At 50.5% G+C, this 21,604-nt stretch overlaps 1 protein-coding gene across 3 annotated transcripts in view; it reads left to right on the top strand.

The window, feature by feature from the left end:
• Positions 1-21,604, top strand: part of CCM2 (CCM2 scaffold protein) — an 82,213-nt gene that overhangs the window by 35,836 nt on the left and 24,773 nt on the right. For 2 of the 3 annotated variants that reach the window (XM_090047987.1, XM_090047989.1), the window contains exons 2-4: positions 15,473-15,646; positions 16,849-16,932; positions 17,347-17,530. In XM_090047987.1, coding sequence (XP_089904113.1) covers positions 15,473-15,646; positions 16,849-16,932; positions 17,347-17,530 — 442 coding nt within the window. Of the gene's footprint in view, positions 1-9,882; positions 9,950-15,472; positions 15,647-16,848; positions 16,933-17,346; positions 17,531-21,604 lie in introns of those variants that run through there. The other variant, XM_090047988.1, reaches the window with a different exon arrangement.

Raw genomic sequence — 21,604 nt, 5'->3', positions numbered from 1 at the left:
AGTTAAAAAAGTAAAAAAAGCATCCTCACAGACAGAGGTATAGACACACGATGGTCATATGGACCGGGCACTTTGTAGCTAGCTTCTGCGTGCATCTTGAATGGCACATAGGAGCTGGCATTTCCACTACCAACCGGTGCAGGCCGGGGGGTGACTGGCTGGGCAACAGCTCTGCAGAAAATGACCCGGGAGAGGGGACACGGACGGACAGGGGACAATAAGATGAACAGGAGCCAGCAGTGTGCCCTTGTTGCCAAGAAGGCTACTGGCATCCTGGGCTGCATTGGCAGGAGCGTTGTCAGCAGATCGAGGGCAGTGATTCTTCCCCTCTATTCAGCACTGGGGAGGCCACATCTGGAGTCCTGTGTCCAGTTTTGGGCCCCCACTACAGAAAGGATGTGGTCACATTGGAGAGAGTCCAGCGGCAGTGAAAGTGGTTTGGGGGCCTGGAGGACAGGGCTGGTGAGGAGAGACTGAAGGAACTGGGCTGATTTAGTTTGGATTAGAGAAGACCGAGGGGGATTGGATAGCAGCCTTCACCTCCCTGCAGGGGGCTGCAAAGAGGACAGAGCTGGACTGTTCTCAGTGAAGGCAGATGGCAGGACAAGGAGCAATGGGCTCAAGCTGCTGCAAGGGAAGTTGAGGTTGGGTATTAAGAAAAACTTTCTCACTAGGAGGCTAGTGAAGTACTGGAACAGGTTACCCAGAGAGGTGGTGGAGTCTCCATCCTTGGAGGCTTGAAGACCTGGCTAGACAAAGCCTTGGCTGGGATGATGTATTTGGGGCTGGTTCTGCTTGGGGCAGGGGTTTGGACTAGATGTGACCTCCTGAGGTCCCTTCCAGCAGTAGTTTTTTTCTAATTCTATGGTCCATAATACTGTGGGGCCAAGGTGCCAGAGCAGGGTCTTGCTGTAACTCCAGAGGCGGGCCGTGGATGTGGGTTGAAAGGCTGCCTGCAGCTGGCCCTGCTGCACATGGGACCAGGTCTGTCAGGTGGAGAAGCCAGAGGTGGCCAGGTGGGGTGCTGGCTGCATTGCTTCCTTTCTTCTTGGCTTAGTTTTTTCTGATGCCGTAATGTTGCCATGGACCTGCCATCACAGCACAAGGGTGTTAAATTCACGCTGTGCTGGATCTAGACCAAGGGCCCCCTCTTGCTCACACTTGTCTTTCAGCTTTGGAGAGGTGTCACAGAGGAAGGTCCTGTATGGCTTGTGACTTCTCTCTCTGATGGAGGGAAAACTGCCCTTTGGAGGTGGGGCCTCCTCTGGCTGTGCCGGGACTGTCCTTCAATCCTGCGTATGTCGTGCCATACGCGAGTGATGTACATAGCCATTTCTGAGAGGAGAGTCCGCTTCCCCTGGGCAATCCCACGCCCCGATGGTTTGCTGAACCCAGAGCCAGTGTCACGAGTACAAGGATGATTTTGCCACAGACATTGTCATGGCAGAGAAAATAAAACTGTACGGACATAAAACAGCTACCTGTAACCTCCAGGGGACATTTCACTTCTGCACTGTTTCACAGCGGTTAGCGTGCCTCCTTTCTTTCCTATAGACCGACCATCATCGTGCCGAGGGCATTTCCATTTCCCTGCCTGGTTCTACAGGAGCTGTGGCTTGCATTGCCGATGCCCCAGTTCTTGCCTGTAGGCCAGCATCTTGGGCTGAACGTCATCTACAGGGCCCCATGTGCACCCCAGAATGTCTTTAAATGAATGGGCTGCAATTGCCATGGCAGAACCATAGCCTCAATTACTGCAAATTCATTGAGTGAGTTCCTAGCCATTGGCATTTTGGCCTCCCAGATCCACCTTCTAGTATTCTAGCTGGAGTTATGTTCTTCCTTGTCACCTAGGCCGTAGGTTGTGTCACTACAGGATTTTATTGGTGGAGATGTCTAGCTTTTCAGTCTGTTTTGATGACTTTTGAGCTCTGATCAGTCAGTTATTTATTTATTTATTTTTTGGATGAGTGTCTCCTAAGGGCTCTCACCTGACCTATCTGTGAGTTTAGAAGTTGTGGTTATTTCCGATAAATTTGTTAGGGTCAAGCTGAGCCTGTCTGAACTCCTGCTGAGCGCAATATCTTCTGTTTGTGTAGGCAGAAATGCAGTGCCAGCCTTTCTTGTACGTCAGGACAGTTTCGTAGGCTGGCCCCAAGATCCTAATTTAGTGAATGAAAGTCTTGCACCGTGAGCTAAAGCTAATTTGCATGCAAGTCTACAATGGACTTTAATTGAAGAGAAATACTTTAGCATAGAAGCAGTTCCTTGCAAATCTTTATATAAGATTAAGGACACAATTTAATCTTAAACATCCATTCATTGGTAAAGCACCGGAATATTTCCTTGGAGAAAGGATGTAAGCTGCCTGGTTTGCCGCTATCCGCTTACATGTAATTTGTAGCAGCGTCTGTGCGAAGCATCGTTGTCACTGTCCTCCTCAGTCTGCCGGCAGACGGTCTAGCACAGCGATTCCCACCCTTTTTAAACTCAAGTCACCCATCAATAGGCTCGAGGCCCCCTCAGAAAATGCCAGCTCTTAATTTTCACTCTCTGACTATGCAAAAAAACCCAATTATTTTGTTGCCAAGAACTGAGCCAGCTCACAGCAGGGCAGAATGCTTTTAACACCCTGGATTCATATTTGAAATCTCTGGGCCTCTATACATGTGCTTCAGGGCGGCAAGGGTGCTGTAATTGGAGCTGCCCTAATTAAAGTGCCTGCAGTGTCATGTGTATTCAGCATCCCATGTTTCAAAATGGCAGCGGAGTGCTTTAAAGCTCATTCGGGGGCACTGAATACACGTGACATGGAGGCTGCTGGAGTGAGCTAATTAGTATGCTCCATCAGACTTGCAGCAGACTCCGTTAATCGAGTCTGCTCCAACGCAGAGGTGCGTCACATGTATAGGTGGCCTCTGGGTTTATCTTGTGAATCGTGTTTGTATCCCTAACAGGGCTACCATTTCATGGCACCCTTGAAAGGATCTCAAGGCGCCCCAGGGTGCCATGGCACCCTGGTTGAGAATCTAGTGGTCTGTATTTTTGTTTTCTCCAGCAGCAGAGTGTGAGCTTAAGGAGCTTGGATTTGCTCCGCTGCTCCGGCTCTGAATCCGGGAGCAGTGGCAGCATTTCTGTACTTTACCAGCAAAGTCTGGCCAGCTGGGAATGACTTTGATTTAACCCTGACTTGGGTGATTGTTCCTTGCACAGGAACTAATAAGTTCCCAGATGAGAGCCCTTGTGATCAGGCAGCTGAATTTCTGTACGTCAGTCTCCTGGGTGTAAAATGGGGCAGTCCTTACCTACCTCTTAGCACTGGGAGATCTGGACTAAATGATATTTCAGGCATCTTTTGCCTGGTCAGTCTCTGAACTGCTGGGTCTCTGCTTAGCGGAAGGGACAGGAGACACAGGGCAAAAGAACGTGTTTTGTGGTTTTAAACTGCCTGGTAAACTCTCCGGGGCAGGAGACTGTCTTCCAGTGCATGAAACCCTGTGCTTTGTACAGGGTCCAAAGCAAGGGATTCAAGCAATGTGGGGGAGATGTAGATTTTAGTAGGGGTAGTATGTGTCTGCACACGCAGCACAGGGGTGGGCACCCCAGAGAGGTGGAGGAATCTCCATCCTTGGAGGTTTTCAAGACCCGGCTAGACAAAGCCTAGGCCAGGATGGTGTAGTTGGGGCTGGTCCTGCTTGGAGCAGGTGGTGGTACTACATGTGACCTGAGGTCCCGTCAACCCTCATTGTCTGTGATCTCAGCTATCCAGGCCAGGATATCCTCAGGAATAGGGTGTGCCAGCAAATGTGCCAGCAGTGGTCTGCAGATCTGTGCAGGGCATTTCACCATGTGCTGTCTGCCTTCAGGTCGTGCCTGGTCCCCCTCCAAGCAAAGTGGATCAGAGCCCTGCTCTGTGTGTGCTTGGGGGAAGTTCTTGGTGGCCTTGAGGGCTCCAACTGGGCTGCAGGGCCAGCGAAGGGTCTGCTGTGAGGGCCCGGTCACCATAGCTGTGCCATTTGGGAGGCCACTTGGTGAAGAAGAAAACAGAGAAAGCGCTGGTTGGATTACCTCTGTCCCAGTCTAATCATTTCCTAACCTGGAAAATAATCCCAGTTTGCTGTATTCCATGATTGCATATTGCTGAACCTCCAGCTACTCTAGTTTTACAACTAGGGTTAGCATTTGGCTCACCATGCCAGGCTGCATGGCTCTGCAGTGGGGATCACTTTTCATACCCAGAGGCCATGCGGAGCTTGCATTGAGCTACTGGCTGCCTGCTTTAAACTAGGATTCTGCCTCTGCATAAGAGACTGAGGCTGACCTCGGTGAGACGAAGGCTTGTAAACTCTCGCTGGATTTTGCTGGGCTTCTGGGGAAAGAGAGCGCTTTGGAGAGCGAGAGCCTTGGAGAGATCCAGGAAACGTATCTCCAGTGCCTGTACCGCTTTGGAGACAGGCTACAGATTTCTATAGGAGTTTGAGATTGACGGCTGTTATCCCAAGGGCTAGAAGGATGAAGATTGCTTGACTTTCTCTTGCCAACGGGTTCTGGAAAAGACGAAGACGGTTTCTTTCTTTTGAGTGCAGAAGCATCTGGGTGACACCCTCCACGGGGAATGTGTTTAGGTTCAGAAGGTGCTGAAGAATAAATCTGTAATGACAGCGGCATGGGAAAAATCTGTGTAAACACCACAGGAGATTTATTGTGTAGTGGCTTTGTTTTAAAATCTATTCCATTTTAAAGAAGACATGCCATTTACAGTGTTCACGTAGTACCTGCTGCAGTCAGGCCTCAGTGCAAAGTGTCAGCATTGCTGTAGTACAGAGAGCAGAGCTTTACTTTCAGTATCTATCCAGAACGTGGGTAGGAATGATTATTAATGAGAGGGTTTATTTATAGTCGTTACGAAATGTTAACCAAACTGCAGGTTTCCTTATGCATCTGGCATCCCTCTGTGCTAGATCAGGCAACCTAGACGTCAAGCAGATATAGCATAAGAGATGTATAAGCTTTTTGTAATATTTTCCCATTCTTCATGCACATGGGCTGTTTTTTATATACTCTGATTACTTGCTAATCCTGGTCTGTTCCTGTTGGCGAGATGTGCATGCACATACATTGAGCGAGCTGACTTCATAGAAAAAAAAAGGGCAGACAAAGCCAGCAGAGTCCTTTTAGGGGCTGCGTGCTGCTTTGGGAGGTTTTCTGTGCGGATCTATCTGGCTTTGCATGCCAAAGCCATTAAGACTTTGTTCTCTCCCAATTTGCTTGCAAGAACATGATCCATCTGGTAGACGGTTCCTGTTGCAAACCAGCTGGATGGTAACTAAATAGGAGGGTGCTTGATCTCTGTGAGAGAGAGGGGCAAAATGAAGCAAACACAGGAAGCTTGGATGAGGGCCTAACCCTTTGGAAAGGCATGTGTTGTGCGTCGAGCACCATCCTCGGAGCTTTGCGCTCTTGAATCAACTTACTGCTAAAATGAAGCCGTGCTTTGAGATGAACTCAGTCACCGATCAGAAGCGCTGCCGCACGGTTGCGTAATGATTCAGGCCAGGAGGTGGAGAATGGGTGTTTTCTGATTGAAGCAGTAGCTGGGTAGGTAGAATACAATTATCAGGTCTAATTTTGCCGTGGCCTCCGCTACATATACAGCACCACGGTCGAACTGTTTCCCTGTCCGCTGTGTTTCATTTTCTAAACGGTGAAAGCGTTCACAATAGTAGTGTTGTAGCCATGATGGCCCAGGGCCGAGGCGGCCAACTTGTGACATGGGCAGCCTCTGTGTGGCATGTGGCAGATCGGAGAGGGAGCGACTGAGAGGGCTGAAAGCAGAGTAAGAGATCAGGCAGGGAGCACAGGGCTGGGAGCAAAAAGTCGAGCAGCAGATCGGGAGAGGCAAAGGGGATTGGAGTGGCACTTGAGGAGGGCTTGGGGCTAGTTTGTACCACCCCTGCTAAAACAGTTGGCCCTCACTGGCCCAGGGAATAGCTGAGAGGCAAGATTCGTGGGGCAAGGTAACTGGACCAACTGTATTGTTGGGAGAGGTGCTCGATCAACTTTGGGACACCAAATGCTCTTCCTCAGGGCTGGGAAGGTGAGTCTTAGGCTGGATCTGTGTCCTTCCTAGCCCTGGGAAGGTGTTTTGTGTGCATCTAACATCTCTCCCAGCTATATAGTGTGTCTTTAAAAGGCTAGCCATGCAGGATGCCCGGCTGACCACCACAGAGACTGGTTATCTATCCAAAGTATCTGTACAGTGCTGGCTTCTGGCAAGGAGAACGTCTGTCCTGCCTGTTTCCCTGCAATACATAAGCTCATGCAGGGCCCTCAGCTTTGAGCTGGCAGGATCGTCCCAGGACCAAAGGGTAGTTTAGTGCCTGAGGCCTCTCTCCTGAGAGGGGCAACAAGGGTATGGCTCATGGTTATCCCATTGTCCACATACCTGCTGGCCACTGGCCAGTGATTTCTCACCTGATTCTTCACAGTAGCCTAGCAGTGACTGCTACTCACTCTGGGGTGGGTTTACTTTGATTTTCATCAGCTTCTTTGCAGTTGCCGTTTTTCCAAGGAGATTAAAAGGCTCTGTCTTTTCAACAGTTGACTTCTCAGTAGAGCCCTTGCTCCCGGTCCAAGTGTCTTTGGCAGTCGACACTTACTCGAGGTCCTCTCTTGCAACACCCTGACTCATCCCTGGGATATACCACGGAAGCTGGGAGGAAGCAACTAAGGGCGGTGGCCTGAGAAATGACAGCTTTCGAGATCCTAATCACAGGAGCATGCGTTTGGTAATCACAGAATCGTAGAAGTTGGGTCAGAAGGGACCTTGTAGATCTGCAAGTCCGACCCCCCGCCTGGGCAGGAGAAACACTGGGCTCAAATGACTTCAGCCAGGTAGGCATCAAGCCTCCTCTTAAAGCCCCCCAGGGTAGAAGCCAGCGCCACTTCCCTTGGAAGTTGGTTCCAGATCCCAGCTGCCCTGACCATGAAGTCGTTCTTACGGATGTCTGATCTAAACCTCCTCTCCAACAACTTGTGGCTGTTATTCCTTGTTATGCAGCGGGGCGCGAGGGGAAACAAGGTCTTTCCCAAACCCTTCTGGTCCCCCCTTGTGAGTTTATAGACAGTCACCAGGTCCCCCCTCAGCCTTCTCTTGCGGAGGCTGAACAGGTTCAGGTCCTGCAGTCTCTCCTCGTAGGGCCTGCCCTGCTGTCCCCGACCATGCGAGTGGCCTCCTCTGGACCCTCTCCATGTTGTCCACATCCCTCCTGAAGTGCGGCGCCCAGAACTGGATGCAGTACTCCAGCTGCGGCCTGACCAGTGCCGCACAGAGGGGGAGGATCACCTCCCCGGACCTGCTCGAGATGCATCTGTGGATGCAAGACAAGGTCTGGTTAGCCTTGCCAACCGTGACCTCGCATTGTCGGCCCGTGTTCATCTTGGAGTCAGTAATGACTCCCAAGATCCCTTTCTGCCTCGTGCTCTCAAGAAGGGAGTTTCCCATCTTATAAGTGTGCTGCTGGTTACTGCTGCCCACGTGCAGCACCCTGCACTTGTCAGTATTGAAGCGCATCCTGTTTTTGTTAGCCCACTTCTGCAACCTGTCCAGGTCTTGCTGCAGTCTTTCCCTCCCTTGCTTCTTGTTGGGATGGTCACCCCTTGGGCCTTGAGTATTGTCTCCTTAAGGAACGACCAGTCGCCCTGGACACTGAGTTCCCCTGCTCTCGGGAACCCCAGTGCCTCTCCCACTAATCTCCTCAGCTTTGTTGAAGTTGGCCCTCTTGAAATCTGGGGCCACCGCCTTGCTGCAGGCCCTCGGCACCCTGTGCTGGATGGTGAATTCCAACAAGCGATGATTGCTGTCACCCGGGTGGTCGAGGACCTGGAGGCCCCTGACCAGGTCGTTGCCTGTGGCCAGGACCAGGTCCAACAGGGCATTTCCTCTGGTGGGACCATGCACCTCCTGAATTAAGTGGCGGTCCTGTATCTCGGCCAGGAGCCTCCTGGGACAGTCCAACCTGGCTGACTGCTCCTCCCAGCAGATGTCCAGGTAATTTACATCACCCATCACAGCTACATCCCTCGCCTTAAGTGCCTCTGCAAGCTGGCCCGAAAATTCCCGGTCCAGCTCCTCCCCTTGGTGGGGGGGTCTGTCGTAGACCCCCACCATTAGATCCCTCTCCCCACGGCCCGCTTGTGTCTTGACCCAGAGCACTTCCGCTTGTCCCTCTGACCCCGTTCTGCTGGCAGAGGACGTGTATGGCTCCTTGCCACAGAGCGCCCACCCCCGCCTTTCTTTCCTTCTCTATCCTGCTTGTAAAGCCGATAGCCCCTAATGCTGACTGGCTGTTCCGAGGGCGAGTTCCTCCTGTTTGTTCCCCATGCTACAGGCATTGGTATACAGGCATTGAAGGCCCTGCCTAGCTGCATGTGCCACCCCCCGATTTGGGAGACTGTCTGGACCCCTGAAGCCCATCCCACCCAAAAGCATGGGTCATTATCTAGGAACCCAAGGCCTGCCTGGCAACACCAACTGCGTAAGCACCAGTTAACCTTGCCAGTGCAGCCTTGTGTCGTATGCACAGGAAGAAGAGAAGAGAATACCACCTACACCTCATTTTCTTAAGCTTGTCCCCCAGAGCCTGTGGTCAGGGTTGCCCCTGGCTGCATCATTCACTCCCAAGAGGATTTGCTTCTTGTTATCTCACTCACCCTAAGTCACCTGAGCTGGGACTTGAACCCAGATCTCCCATGTGGTAGGCAGGACTATTGCCACACAGCCACCACTATAAGGAGTGTTATCAGTCCCCTGAGTGATCTCATGGGGTAATTGCGGCCCCCTTCCCAAAACATACATGTGGGTTTGCCATACAAGGAGAAGTATATGCAGAGAAATCACAAGCTGTATCCAGCAAGATATGGAAGTGGCTGCCTTCATGTGCTTTGTTGGCTAAAAAGACCTTGGTCTGATAAGTCAGATGCAAAGGTAGTCTCCCTGGGCTTCCCAGCCGACTCCCTTCCCTCTTGCCTGCTCCTTATACGTGCAAGATGACCAGTGGCCCATGGTCAGGCAGGTGGGCATAAGCCCTCAAGGGTACGTGCTGCCCAAACAAATCTCAAAGGAGCTCTCACCTGCCCTAGTTTAATGAGCACCTTGCATTAGGGGATAGCAGCATTCAGGTTTTTAATTTGTTTCTCTGTATGTGAAATTGCACACGGCTAATTTGCATTACATCCGAGTCCCCGTTCCACGGTTTGCAAAAGCTTATGGATGCTCCTGTCCTTTAGGGCCTGACCTGTTTTTCAAGGACTGGCAGGTTGGGATTTTTTGTAATGTAGAGAAGGGTCCTATAGACCAAGGCTGATAAATTAGGCGAGGGCAGAACTTCACAGCTGTTGTGGTGAATAATCTTAGTAGTACCTTAAAGTGTGAAGTTGTAGTACAGCTGATATGTGCAGGGGGAAGTGGTGTTAAAAGGCCTCAGGTGTGAGGGTATTTCCATCCATGCTGCTTTGTCTATCTATCTGCCAACTAGGGACTGCTAGCAAGAGCCACGTAGCTGACTTCTCTCAACCTAGAGGCAGAGAGAAAGGTGCTGTCCTTCGCTGGTGGGTGGCAAAGCTGAAGATGTTGCTGTGAAATGTTCACCATAGTTCTTCCCTTAAAGCTTTTTGTTCTCATCAACAGCTTTATTTTTTGCTCATTTTCTGTACGAGTGCGTTTTGCAGAAGGAAACTGTGGTTAATCCACTTCCTGCTCATGCTTTTGGCGAAGAGTGAAATGACAGTTGCGCCTGGGCCTACAGGGTGATGTGACAGCCCTCTGACGGCCCGTTACGGCACAGTCACTAGCCACACACCACACGGCTGGGGGGAACGAAGTAGAGAAGTGGTGCAGCAGTGTGTTTTGCGCTGCTCATCCTAGCCGGGTTCGTACATGGAGAACGAGGTAGGTGCGGGTTGTGGATCGACTACCGGTAGCTTTTGTAGTTCAGCAGCTCTTGGGTTCTTCGCTATATCTGCCTCTTTTCGGACAGGCTTGCAGAAAGCAAAATCCATTTCTGCTAGTCGTGAGAATTTTCAGTTCTCCCTTTAAGCCCAGACAGCGGCCCATGAAGTTGAACATTTGTTAGGAGCAAAAATGCTTCTCATGTGTCCTCTTACCTGTCTGCAGCTTGTATGAAGTTGAGAGGGAAAAGCTAAGAGTCTTTTCTAGGATGCTAGCAGTAGATTGGATCAACTGGCTACAGCTGTCACATAGGAAATCTAAAATTTTCAGCACTGCCAGGGTCCTACCTGTAAGGGAGAGTGTGTGCATCCTAGTCGAGAGATCGTCTTGGGTACAATGCTGAACCTAGTTGGCAGATTAAGTCTCTTTATTTAAGTGCACTCTCTCTGTTTCTTAAAGATATAATATCAAAGCCTCTTTATACGATGATCTTTGGGACTTGTTTTTTTTTCCAGTTACTGGTGTTGTGGATCTTTATGTGGCAGCCTATGGGACTGCTTTCTTTTTGGCCTCCTCAGTTTGAGTGTAGTGCAGACACTTCCTCTCTTGCCTTGTCTACTTACAGTGGACTCAGAGAGCTGAATTTCGTATTTGGGCAATATTTCCAATGACTGCAGGGCTTGAAGCCTCCCAGAGTCAGGAAGCTGGATCCTTTTCGAGGGCTCCTTGCACTCCTGGCGGTGCTGAGGAAAATGGTTTTCGAGTCATTGGAGGGAGGTCACCTTTCTTTCAAAAGATGCAGGTGGTTCAGTCATGTTCTTCCTTCTGTCTGCTGCTGTTGGGAGGAAAGACATGTCCAGCAAGGTTTGTGCCAGTCTACTGCAGCAGATACGCCATCCCTTAGCTGTCGCTCTTGTTCCCATCTCGCCTGCCCGCTCCCCCGGTCTTGGTTTCATGGCTTGCCTATCAGACCCTCAGGGCAGGAATTACACTTTTATGTCTGCATCATGTCCAACACAGTGTGGGGCTGGCAGATTTTGCAGAAACAGGACCTTTCCTTCTGCGTTTGCACTGAGAAGCGCTCTCTGAAGGAGTCATGGGGTCTTTATCCGACTAGGCTTGCATACTTGTCCAGCGTGAAGCCAGGCAGTCCTAACCACTGTGTCTGCATTTCAGGGCAAGCATAAATCAAAACGGGGGTCAGAGAAGGAAGACAAAGGGTCCTGCAACATATAATCTTAACCGGCTCTTTTTGACTGTGAAATTGGATGCTGCGTGGGGCAGAGGGGTGGACAAATTAATTGGCTGACCTTATTATTGCAAGGAATAGAGCATCCCATTCTGCGTCACCTGAGAACACAATGTATTTTGTACACGCTAGCGAACGAAGCCTCTCCACACCCTCGGGAGGTAGCGTTGCACTGCAGTTTGGCCCGGGTAGGCACGGGGCTTTACAGACAGAAGCCAGGGGAAGTGAGCACGGCCACCCCAGCCGGGACAGTTTTAAGGTGGGGTTGTTCAAATGGGCGTATTCTCCCCACTGGAGGCGGGGATCCTGGCACTGACATTGTTTTCCTTCCACTTACCCCACGGGCTCGTCTACACCATTGCACCAGCCAGTGCCAATGAGGATGGGGCTGAGCCCGCTTCCCCCAGCCCACCCACCTGAGCTTGCACACCGGACCCAGAAGTTAGAGGCAGTTTCTGCACAGGCTGGAGCAGCCTCATTGCCTGCTTCTGGTCTGGATGCTTTTCCTGTGGCTTTGGAGGGCAGGGTCTGGGCCGGGGGTACTCAGCCCCATCCCCACCGGGGCCAGGTGCTGCAGCTTTACCAGCCACTGCAATACAAAGCGCCCTCGCTGACCATCTCACAGCAACGCTGAGCCTCTGTTTGCTGAGCCAGCTGGAACGTGGCTGATGTGCAAGGCACTGCTTTGAGCCAAGGAGGGAGGGGGAAGCCAGCATGGGGAGCAAACGCACACCTCAGCAAACAGCTCCTGTCTGAAAGGTCGCAGCCTCGGCGTCCTGCCCTTCTGCAGGAAACTGCAAGCAGGGAGAGTCATGCAGCTGAAGATGATAAGTGCTGGGGTTTACCGGGTCATGAACTGTTTGTTCACCTGGACTAGGAGTTGTGTGCATGTCTGCACGGCTGCTGTTACAGTAAGGGGCTGGTACAGGGCTCCTGTGTCCGTCTCTCATGCTTCAACTATCGCAGTAATATCCCTGGGTCTCTAGGGTGCATTTGTGTGTGGTTTGGAGATGCACATGCCTACAGCATACTGTCACACAGACCATGGTGGCGATCCCTGCTGTTGGGACTGCATCAGTGTTGGTAAACACAGAGTTAAACTTCCACAGTGTCCAAGTGATTGAGGAACTTTAAGCTTTGCTTTAAAAAACGATGAAAGGAGACTTGTGCTTGTAAGTCACTTAGGGTGGAAACAAGTCGCCTTTCATCTCCTTTTTTCCACCATAAACACTTTTACAGTGTCACCGAGGCCGAGCACACATGTCTGTGCCCCTTGTTGCACCACAAATGCCCCAGATTTGTGGTTGGTGCAGAGGTGATGATGTGTTGCTTGTTAGTGGCAGACATCTGTTTGCTTTATAGCAGGAGAGCCTGGGCAGACAAAAGCTGCCTGCACTCTCTAGCTGGCCTGGGGAGGTGCTTGAGGGGCCCGATCCTGGACATCCAGGAAATTCCCACTCGGGATCGAGCCACACAAGCAATGGGAGCACCTGCCCGGCTTTCCCCTCTTCTAGGGACGCATCCCTGGGAATCCAGGGTGTTTGCCACCCGTGCATCATTGCATTACCCTTATGTCCTGACTGACAAGCATTTGTGCCATGTTCATGCCACCCACTCTGGCTTCACCGCAAATGTGGCTTAGATTGAGGCACAACCAGCTCCCCGTTTCGTAGTGCAGACTGGCCCGTGCAGCAGGAAAGCAGAGTTGGGAGCTGCAGTAAGGCTGAGCGAATAGGTATTGTCAGGGGGGTCAGATGGGGGCTGCAGTAAATGGCTGGCCCCCAGAAGTGCCGGGCACCCTCTGGCCGGGGGGTGATGACCAGAGCCTCAGAGAGATGGTGGTAACCTCCACCGGGTATTTCCCTAGGCGGTGGCTGGCTGGGTATACAGTGAGGATCGGGACAGCTTTGCCACCTGGTAAGCCAGTCTGATCACAAAGGACTCTAGTTGATGGCTTCTTTTTACTTCGAGGCAGTGTTTACTCTGGAAAGGCTGCTGCTTCTCTTCGCCTTCCTGCTAGACCCGAGGCTTCGTCTGCATCAGCTTGAGAGCCAAACAAGCCGTTATCTGGGGCTGCTAATGAACTCTGAAAATTTACCTCCTTTCTTACTGCAGCAGCTTTTCCTGCAGGGCACCTCGGGTTTACCTTGAACGCCCTCAAACAATTCTTGCGATTTCTTTTTGCCCAGCACGTTCCTATTCGAACAGAAGCAGCTTATTGGAGAACATGAAAAGCAATAAAACTGAACATGATCATAGAAATTTGTTGCTAACAGATGGCAGCCAGTTAGTGTCACCCTAGTCGGCCAGGCTGTCTTGTAGAATAGCTCCCTCTGACTTTGTGTCTTCTCCCTGCCTTTGTGAGTCAGATCTATTTGGTTTATTCACACAAACAAGTCCTTAGCGCTGCCGTGCGAGTACAGCCCGGCAGAACAAGCTGGATTCTGTTCTGCCTTGCACAAGTCTGCAGTATAATTGAGCTACGTTCTGATCACAGAGCCTCTATTATCGCGAGTGAATTTAAAAAGACAAGAACAACTCTGCTTGGGTTGTTTTTTCCCAGACTCCAGCTTGACCTAGCAGTCCTTTATTTTTGGATTTTGAAGACCTTCAAAGACCTTCACGAGGAAGCCGTTAGGAGGAGAGAAATGTCCCATAATGTCAGAGCTCTGATTGCTTTAGGACAAAATCCCTACTGCTAATGTTTGGATGGATCATAAAATTGCATACGGCTGCTGTTGAGAGTGGCATAACTACTTCCAGAGCCATCCATTTTAACATACGTATTTATATGCTTGGAAGTGCAGTGTGGTAAATTATTTCTTGAAAGGGAAGTACTCAGTTGTCATGATAAACACGAACATTTAACACTGCTGTCATGTGTTCCTGGAAAGAATATCACCCCACATTCAGACTCAAGTCCTACATTTCCTCCCTAGCTTTAATGTACTTTGGGTTATTTTCACCTGTTGTACCCATCTTGCTGTTGGGGCACACCCCCCTAAAAGAGGACTTTTGGCAACTGTAGCAACTGTGTGAACATCCAGCGATTAGGACTGTGCAAAATTTTGCTGGGTGTTTCATTTTGAAGCTGTTTCAACATGTTTTGAGCTCGAAACAGTGAAATTGAAATGAAACAAAAGGCTTCGAAACAGTTTTGAAATGAAATGAGGGCACTCGAAATGTTTCGAAAGTTTCAAAATGCTTCGAGTTTCAAAGCCAGGCTTACTGGCTTCAGTCCCAGGTGGCAGTGGCAGCCTCCTGTCGTCCAGCAGGCAGATCCGGGGGCCTGCACCCCTGGGAGGAGTCCGGCACAGCCCCTGCAGCCCTCCCAGGGGTGTGGGCCCCCAGATCTACACACCGGATGTGTAGATGATGTCAGGAGGTGTGCTTTGAACAGTTTGAAGTGCAGTTTCCCAGAAACCTTTTCACCTGTCTCCTTGAAACATGGCAGGCTTCATGCCCTCAGAAGGGGCTACCATCCCTGCAATTTTCATCCAAGTCAGTCAAGAAATGACAAAGTTTTAGGCATTTTCATGATTCCCCGTTACAGCCTATGGGCGAAACAGTGAAACGGTTTCAACAAAACGAAATGGGATAGCGCTTCGAAACGATGAAATGAAACACTGGCCCTTTGAAATGGCAAAATGGACGTCGAAACAAAATGGTGCTGCTTCACAGCCATGATCTGGCAGTCGACCTTTGCGAAGGCAATAGGCAGAGAAGGATAGAGGCTGTGTATGAGAGCAGAGGTGCCTCTTCTAGGGCAGAAGTGAAAGCATCCTTCTGTAGAAGTGGAGTCTGCAGGAAATGCATCCAAACCCAGAAGAAGTGGCTGTGGTTGGGTGGGGTGGGGGGAGCATGGCGGGCTTTGTGCAGCCCTCTGAGTTGCTTGTAACGCAGCGCTCTAAATCCCAAATGTTTAGACCCACTGGAGCGTTCTCGGTCTCCCAAAAGACAGGGACTGAAAGCTGATTTTGTGTCCTTCCTTTTTCGCCCTAGCATTATTGCGCACCTGGAGGAGAATCAGCCATTCATTTCAGAAAGGCTATGGGAACAGGTGAATAATGAGGCCTTTCAGGGGAGAGGCAGCACACCTCATCTCTGCTTGGCACGCTGGAACAGAGAGCGCCCAGTTCCCACTTCCACCATGCTTGGAGTCTGATAGCCAGCCTCTCATTCCCTGCGACAGGTCTATCAAGAAGGCTTCATGTGCGTGCAGATTGCAGATCATGCAAAGCCTAGCCCTAACCCATTTCTGTTTCTGCCAGCAGCCTGGAATCGTGTCCCCTTTCAAACGAGTCTTCTTGAAAGGCGAGAAGGGACGGGATAAAAAGGCCCAGGAGAAGGTTACTGAGAGACGCCCGCTTCACACCGTCCTGCTGTCCTTGCCCGATCGAGTTGAACCAGACATACTGCTGAATGACTACATCGAAAAGGAAGTTAAGGTAACTTTGGGGAGGTGAGGGACAGGATCTCTTTCATCCTTCTCTCAACTTCATCCTCCCGTCTGATGCGCAAGTGTGACGGGGAGGATTGCTTTGCTGCAGTGCACAGTGCAAGAGGCCTTTGGTGTTCACCCATGTCTGGAATTGTGCCCTCAGTTCAGCTTTCCATGCAAGTGTGTTTTCCTTTCCCAAAAGGGCCCTGCCATCAAGACATTCTCAGAATTTTCCTCAGTGGGTCTTGCCGACACAGAGAGCAAAGGATAAAGCACAGCCACATCATTTCCATCTTTAGGCTGCTCCAGTGGCTTCCTCATTCATTCATCTGAGGACTGAGTTCAAAATTTCAGATGCCTTCCCCTAGCTGATTGAATGGAGCAAGTGTGTATGCATTTGCATGCTCCTTTGCAAACCACATCACTGTTCATTTAAGGCAAGGCAGCCATGTGACTCGCAAGGGGACAGCCTGCTGTGACCCCTGGCCCTCACATAGGCCATGAACAGTTAATGTGCCTGTGGGCCCCAGCAAATGCCTATCCCTTTGCCATGCAATGGAGGCCCATGCAGTGCTCAGTGTTGTGTATAACCTCCGGCCATGCCAAACTTAAGACAAGAGCCCCTTTTCTCTATAGCTTCTGCTATCTAGAAGAGCCACTGGCCTTGTCCACGTCTAGAACTTAGTTGAAAGGATATTTATGCTTTGCTTCTTGGTCCTTAGCTAATTTCCTAAGTGTATTTAACTCGTGGAAAGTGCTTTGGAGTACATCCCAGCTGAGAGCTGTGAAATAGTGTAGCATAGTCCTGCCACACACAGGCCAGCTGGAAGGACATCCTGCTTGCTGGTTGCTTTAACGGCTGCTTTGGGAGAATGACAGCTGTTTGTAAGGCTCTGCTGGCTGTACACCTTGAGACTTGGCAGATTGCTTTTTGGCCATCAAATTGAATTTCAGCTCTTGGAGACCAGCTTGTAGTAATAGTGAAAGCCCTGCCTGGCCTCATCGGAAGTCTTCAGTCTCAAGTAGTTCTCCAAAGGTTTCTAAATGTAGCATCAAGACAACAGCTGGCCTGGATTGCTTTTAAACTGAGCTTAAGTTATGGCTTCCGAGTTGGTATTTATCTTTAAATTCACCATTTTCTGTGACTGGAGAGATTTCACTGTGGGGTGCGTGTATCACCTGGTAATGGATTTTTTTTTCCCTTCCCAGTATTTAGGCCAATTAACATCTGTCCCTGGATACCTGAATCCCTCCAGTCGTACTGAAATCCTTCATTTAATAGATAATGCCAAGGTGAGTACCAGGCCATTTATACACTCCAGCCTGAACTTTTGTTGAGTGCACTCTGCTAGCTCCTCTGTCCCTATTGTTCTCGTTTTATATATGCATGTAGTACTCCAGGCATGGAGGGTGCAGGGCAGAGAGATCAAAGGCTGACAGTACAAGGATAAATGATTCAAGTTATAGGGGTGAGGGGGAATCTTAAGCAGAGTTTGAGAGGCTGCTTGAAATGTGATATGTGTCTAGTGGGTTTCATTTTAGATGCTTACTGCTCATGTTTTAGTAGATTCAGTTAAGGTCAATGGCACATGAAAGGAGCAGAGAAGTGGAGGTGGGTGTTCCCTTCTTCCCAGTGCTGCCTTGACCAGGGGCTAATGACAGGGGAAAGGAGCCTTTGACTTGTTAATGAAAACTCCTTTGTCATAGAGAGCACATCAGCTCCCAGGGCAGCTGACCCAGGAGCACGATGCGGTGATTAGTCTGTCTGCCTACAACATCAAGCTGGTGTGGAGGGATGGAGAAGACATCATACTCAGGGTCCCCATCCATGATATCGCTTCGGTGTCATACATCCGGGATGACTCCTCTCACCTGGTGGTACTGAAGACAGGTAGGCTGTGACTAGCGCAAGGACTGTGGAGGTGGCAGAGATGACCCCACTCAGGTGGTCTCCAGAGAGGAACGTGGATTGCCTTTTAAACTGAGGTCCGCTAATGTCTGGTGGTGGGCGTTACACCCGATTAATGTCAGTGTCATGCAGAGTAGTTCATAGCATGCTTTGGATTTTCTCTGTAAGATGCTTTAATTACCAAGATGCAATCGTTTTACTAATGCATTTCTCTTAAATTGACTTTCTGGAGCGGGAGGAGCCCTTCATTTTCCCAATATATGTAAACGAGGCTTTCCATCAGGTTAGACCTACAGCTGAGTTGTGATAGAATTTGTTTTTTTACGGGGAAGATATCAGCCTGTCTGAATGGCTTACTGCTGTGCCTGTCTGAACTCACTGCAGCTTTCGCACTCAAAATGCCAGGTAAGTGCTGTCAAAAGCCCAAAGCACATGTTGCATCCAGCTGATTTCTGAATGAAATGGACAGTGTGTTGCAATCCTAATGGAGGTACCTGCCTCCCAGACTTCAGGCAGCATGTCGGAGCAGGGCAGATGTGTGTGCATGTGTTGTGTGTTCTTTCTGACTGTTGTCAAAGTTGGAAAACACTCAGGAACCTCGCCATCCATTCTGTGTTTAATTGAGCATTTCACCAGTGACTGTAGGGGGATGCATCTCTTTTCCTCAGTAAATATAATGGCAGTGACTTGTTTGATTTTTAAAGCCTTTGAGACGGGGAGGGTGGTGTGGGGGGGAGTATGTAGAAAGGTCTGGACTCCAGAGCTGTAATTCTGTCAATGGATCATGAGCATCCGAACCACAGAGTGAAGCTGGCAATTAGCTGGAGTCGTCAGAAACGTCTGCTGGAATTACAGCCTCAAGCCTTGTCTGTTTTTCACCGTAGTGCGAGGCTGTGTCCTGGACCCGCGCTCGGTGCTTGCGACGGAGAGCTCCCTCTTGTGGAGCTGCTTCTCCTGGCTGGTGGAGCCGTGCTCCCTTCCCTGGCGTGTTTGCAGTCCCCGCAGGCTGGCTGAGTCCCCGAGCCTCCCTTATGCTCCTGTCTGGTACCTTGGTGCGAGCCATGACAGACGGGCCTGGGAGAACGAGGAGCAAGGCCTTCGTTCTTGTATGACACGGGGGTAATTGAGCCTGTCTGCGTCTGACATGGGACATGCAGTCAGCCTGGGGCTTTCTGCGTAGCAGAGAAGGCCGGATCCCAGCCGTCTTGGCTGCCTCCAGCTGAGTCTTTGTGGAACATACAAGGGCACAGCTCAGCAGTACAACACGCGAGGTGGTGAATTAGCCAGCGATCAAAACCCCATTTGTCACTCAGTCCATTCAGTGCCTCCTTTCATACTGTCTGCACTGGAGGCATGGAACGGCATTGCCCAGCGTCAGCAAACAAAACCATAAGGAGAGCTGGAAAGTTAGATTGCCAGCCCTGAGAGAGGACATTTAGAAAACCCAGCTTGCTCAGTCCTCAGGCCTTGCCAACCAATAGCCTCCAGTATCAGGCTAGGGAGATGGTTGGTTTCTGTTTTCCTTTGATCCTGAGAATCAGGCTTAAGTGCAGGTCTGGTGAAGGCTAGTTGTGGCCTTATCCCTTCATCTGGAGCAGTTGGGTTACAGCCCAGCTCCAGCCCTGGGGTAACAGGTATTGTGTATTTTGTATCCAATGCCTGCAATCACCTGGAAACACCTTGTAGTTTGGACAGCCAGAGTCATGCCAAAGGCCTGCCAGTTTTCTTGCAGCAGAGTTTGAGAGACAGGGACAGAAAAGGTTTTGTAGCCTGAAAACAGCACGAGGAAGGTCCCTGCAGAGAAGGGCTAGTCAGATACATGAGCCGGGCAGGCGTTCAGCTCACAAAAAGCAGCCATTGAACTTCCACAGCATTGTGCTTTCCTGACATGCTCCATAGTAAGACCATCAGACAAGTTGGTTTTCACGTGCCAGGATCAGATGGGCTCCAAAACCAGTGGATCAGACCCAAAAAGGCTGTGTGCCACTACTGTATGTGCTCCCTGCGAAGTTCAGTCTGAGCTGAAGAGCTGATCCAGCTGCCTTGTTTCCACTTGCTGTTCAAGCAGTTCCCCAGCTAAGACTGTCTATCAGCATTGGCTTGAGTAGTTACTTGGCCATCAACTCTGTTTTCATATCAAGGGACATAGGACTGGAAGGGACCCCCAGCCATGGCGTCCAGTCCCCTGCACCCAGTCGCCCAAGAGAACCAACGGGGCATGTAGCTCCAGCAGCACTGGTGTGTGAAGGCACCAGCAGGTACCCTGCACTTTGTGTGCATGAGGCATTGATCCCTGATGGTGGAGGGAGACCATATACTCTCCTTTAAGCTGGAGGGATGAGCAGGGAACTTTCCTGTGCTACAGTCTCCATGCTGCTGTGCTGGCTGTTCCTGCACACAGAATCAGTGTTTCATAGATTTCATAGACATTAGGGCTGGAAGGGACCTTGAGATGTCATCGAGTCCAGGCCCCTGCCCAAGGGGCAGGAAGTCACCTGGGGTCAACGGATCCCAGCAAGATAAACATCCAAACGCTTCTTAAAGGAGTCCAGAGGAGGTGCTTGCACCACCTCTGGAGAGAGTCCATTCCAGGCTTTGAGGGCTCAGACAATAAAGAAGTTTTTCTTATGTCCAGCCTAAAAGGGTCTTGAAGGACTTTGTGATCATTGGTCTTTGTCATCCCTTGGGGCGCTCTGGTGAACAGACGTTCCCCCACATCCTGATGCACACCCCTGATGTACTTATAGGCTGCCACCAGGTCTCCCCTGAGCCTGCACTTTTCTAGGATGAAGAGACCCATGGCTCTCAGCCTCTCTTCATAAGGTCTATTCTCCTGCCCTCTGATCATGCGTGTGGCTCTCCCCTGGACTCTCTCAAGCTTCTCCACATCCTTCCTGAATAGTGGAGCCTAGAATTGGATGCAGTACTCCCGCTGCAGCCTCACCAAGGCCGAGTACAGCGGGAGGATGACATCCCGAGATTTACTTGAGAAGCACCTATGTATACAAGCCAGTTTGGTTTGCTTTACCAGCTGCAACATTGCATTGGTGGTTCATGTTCATCTTGTGGTCAGTCATGACCCCCAAGTCCCTTTTGGCCTTGGTGCTAACGAGTGTAGCACTGCTGAGCCTATAAGGGTGCTGTGGCTTTTTTTTCCCCTGAGGTGGAGTACCTTACATTTGCTGGTATTGAAAGTCATCAGGTTTGTATCCACCCACTTTTTCAGCCTATCCAAGTCAGCCTGGATCACCAGCCTATCCTCTGGTGTGGACGCTCTACCCCAAAGTTTGGTGTCATCGGCAAACTTGGTCAGTCCACTTCTGACACCAATGTCCACATCTTTGATAAAGATGTTGAAGAGAACTGGTCCAAGGACAGAGCCTTGGGGGACACCACTGGTCACAGGTTGCCATGATGATTTGGTTCCATTGACAACCACTCTCTGAGTCTGGCCTCAGCCATCGGATTGTGGTGTAGCCGAGACCACAGTTGGCCAATTTTTCCAAGAGGAGATTGTGGGACACCAGATCAGAGGCTTTTTTGAAGTCCAGATATATGATGTCAATCTTTTCTCCCTTGTCCAGGTGATATGTCACCTGGTCGTAGGATGAGATGAGATTGGTCAGGGAAAACCTACCTGCGACAAACCCATGCTGGCTGTCCCTCAGGATGTTGCCATTAGCCAGCGTGTCAAGAATGGACTCTTTGATTTTTTTTCCCCCCCCCAGAATCTTACCAGGGATCGAGGTCAAGCTGATTGGCCTGTGGTTCCCTGGATCTACTTTCCTCCCTTTCTTGTAGATAGGCACCACATTGGCCCTCTTCCAGTCTTTAGGTACTTCACCTGAGCACCACGAGTTTTCGAAAATCTTGGCCAGTGGTTAGGCTATGACTCCTGCCAGTTCCTTAAGTATTCTGGGGTGCAGTCTGTCAGCACCCGCTGACTTGGGGTCCAGCCTCTCAAGGTGTTCCTTTACAAGGTCTATACTGATGCTGGGTATAATTTCACCCTCACCCTGGCCGTCCTGCATCCTGCTAGGCAAGGCGGATCCTTGG

The sequence above is a fragment of the Crocodylus siamensis genome, chromosome 5 (assembly GCF_052110815.1).
Source record: "Crocodylus siamensis isolate JL-2025a chromosome 5, ASM5211081v1, whole genome shotgun sequence".
Taxonomy (NCBI): domain Eukaryota; kingdom Metazoa; phylum Chordata; order Crocodylia; family Crocodylidae; genus Crocodylus; species Crocodylus siamensis.
Note: the sequence above shows the minus strand (reverse complement) of the source record. Positions and strands in the feature narration are given on the sequence as shown.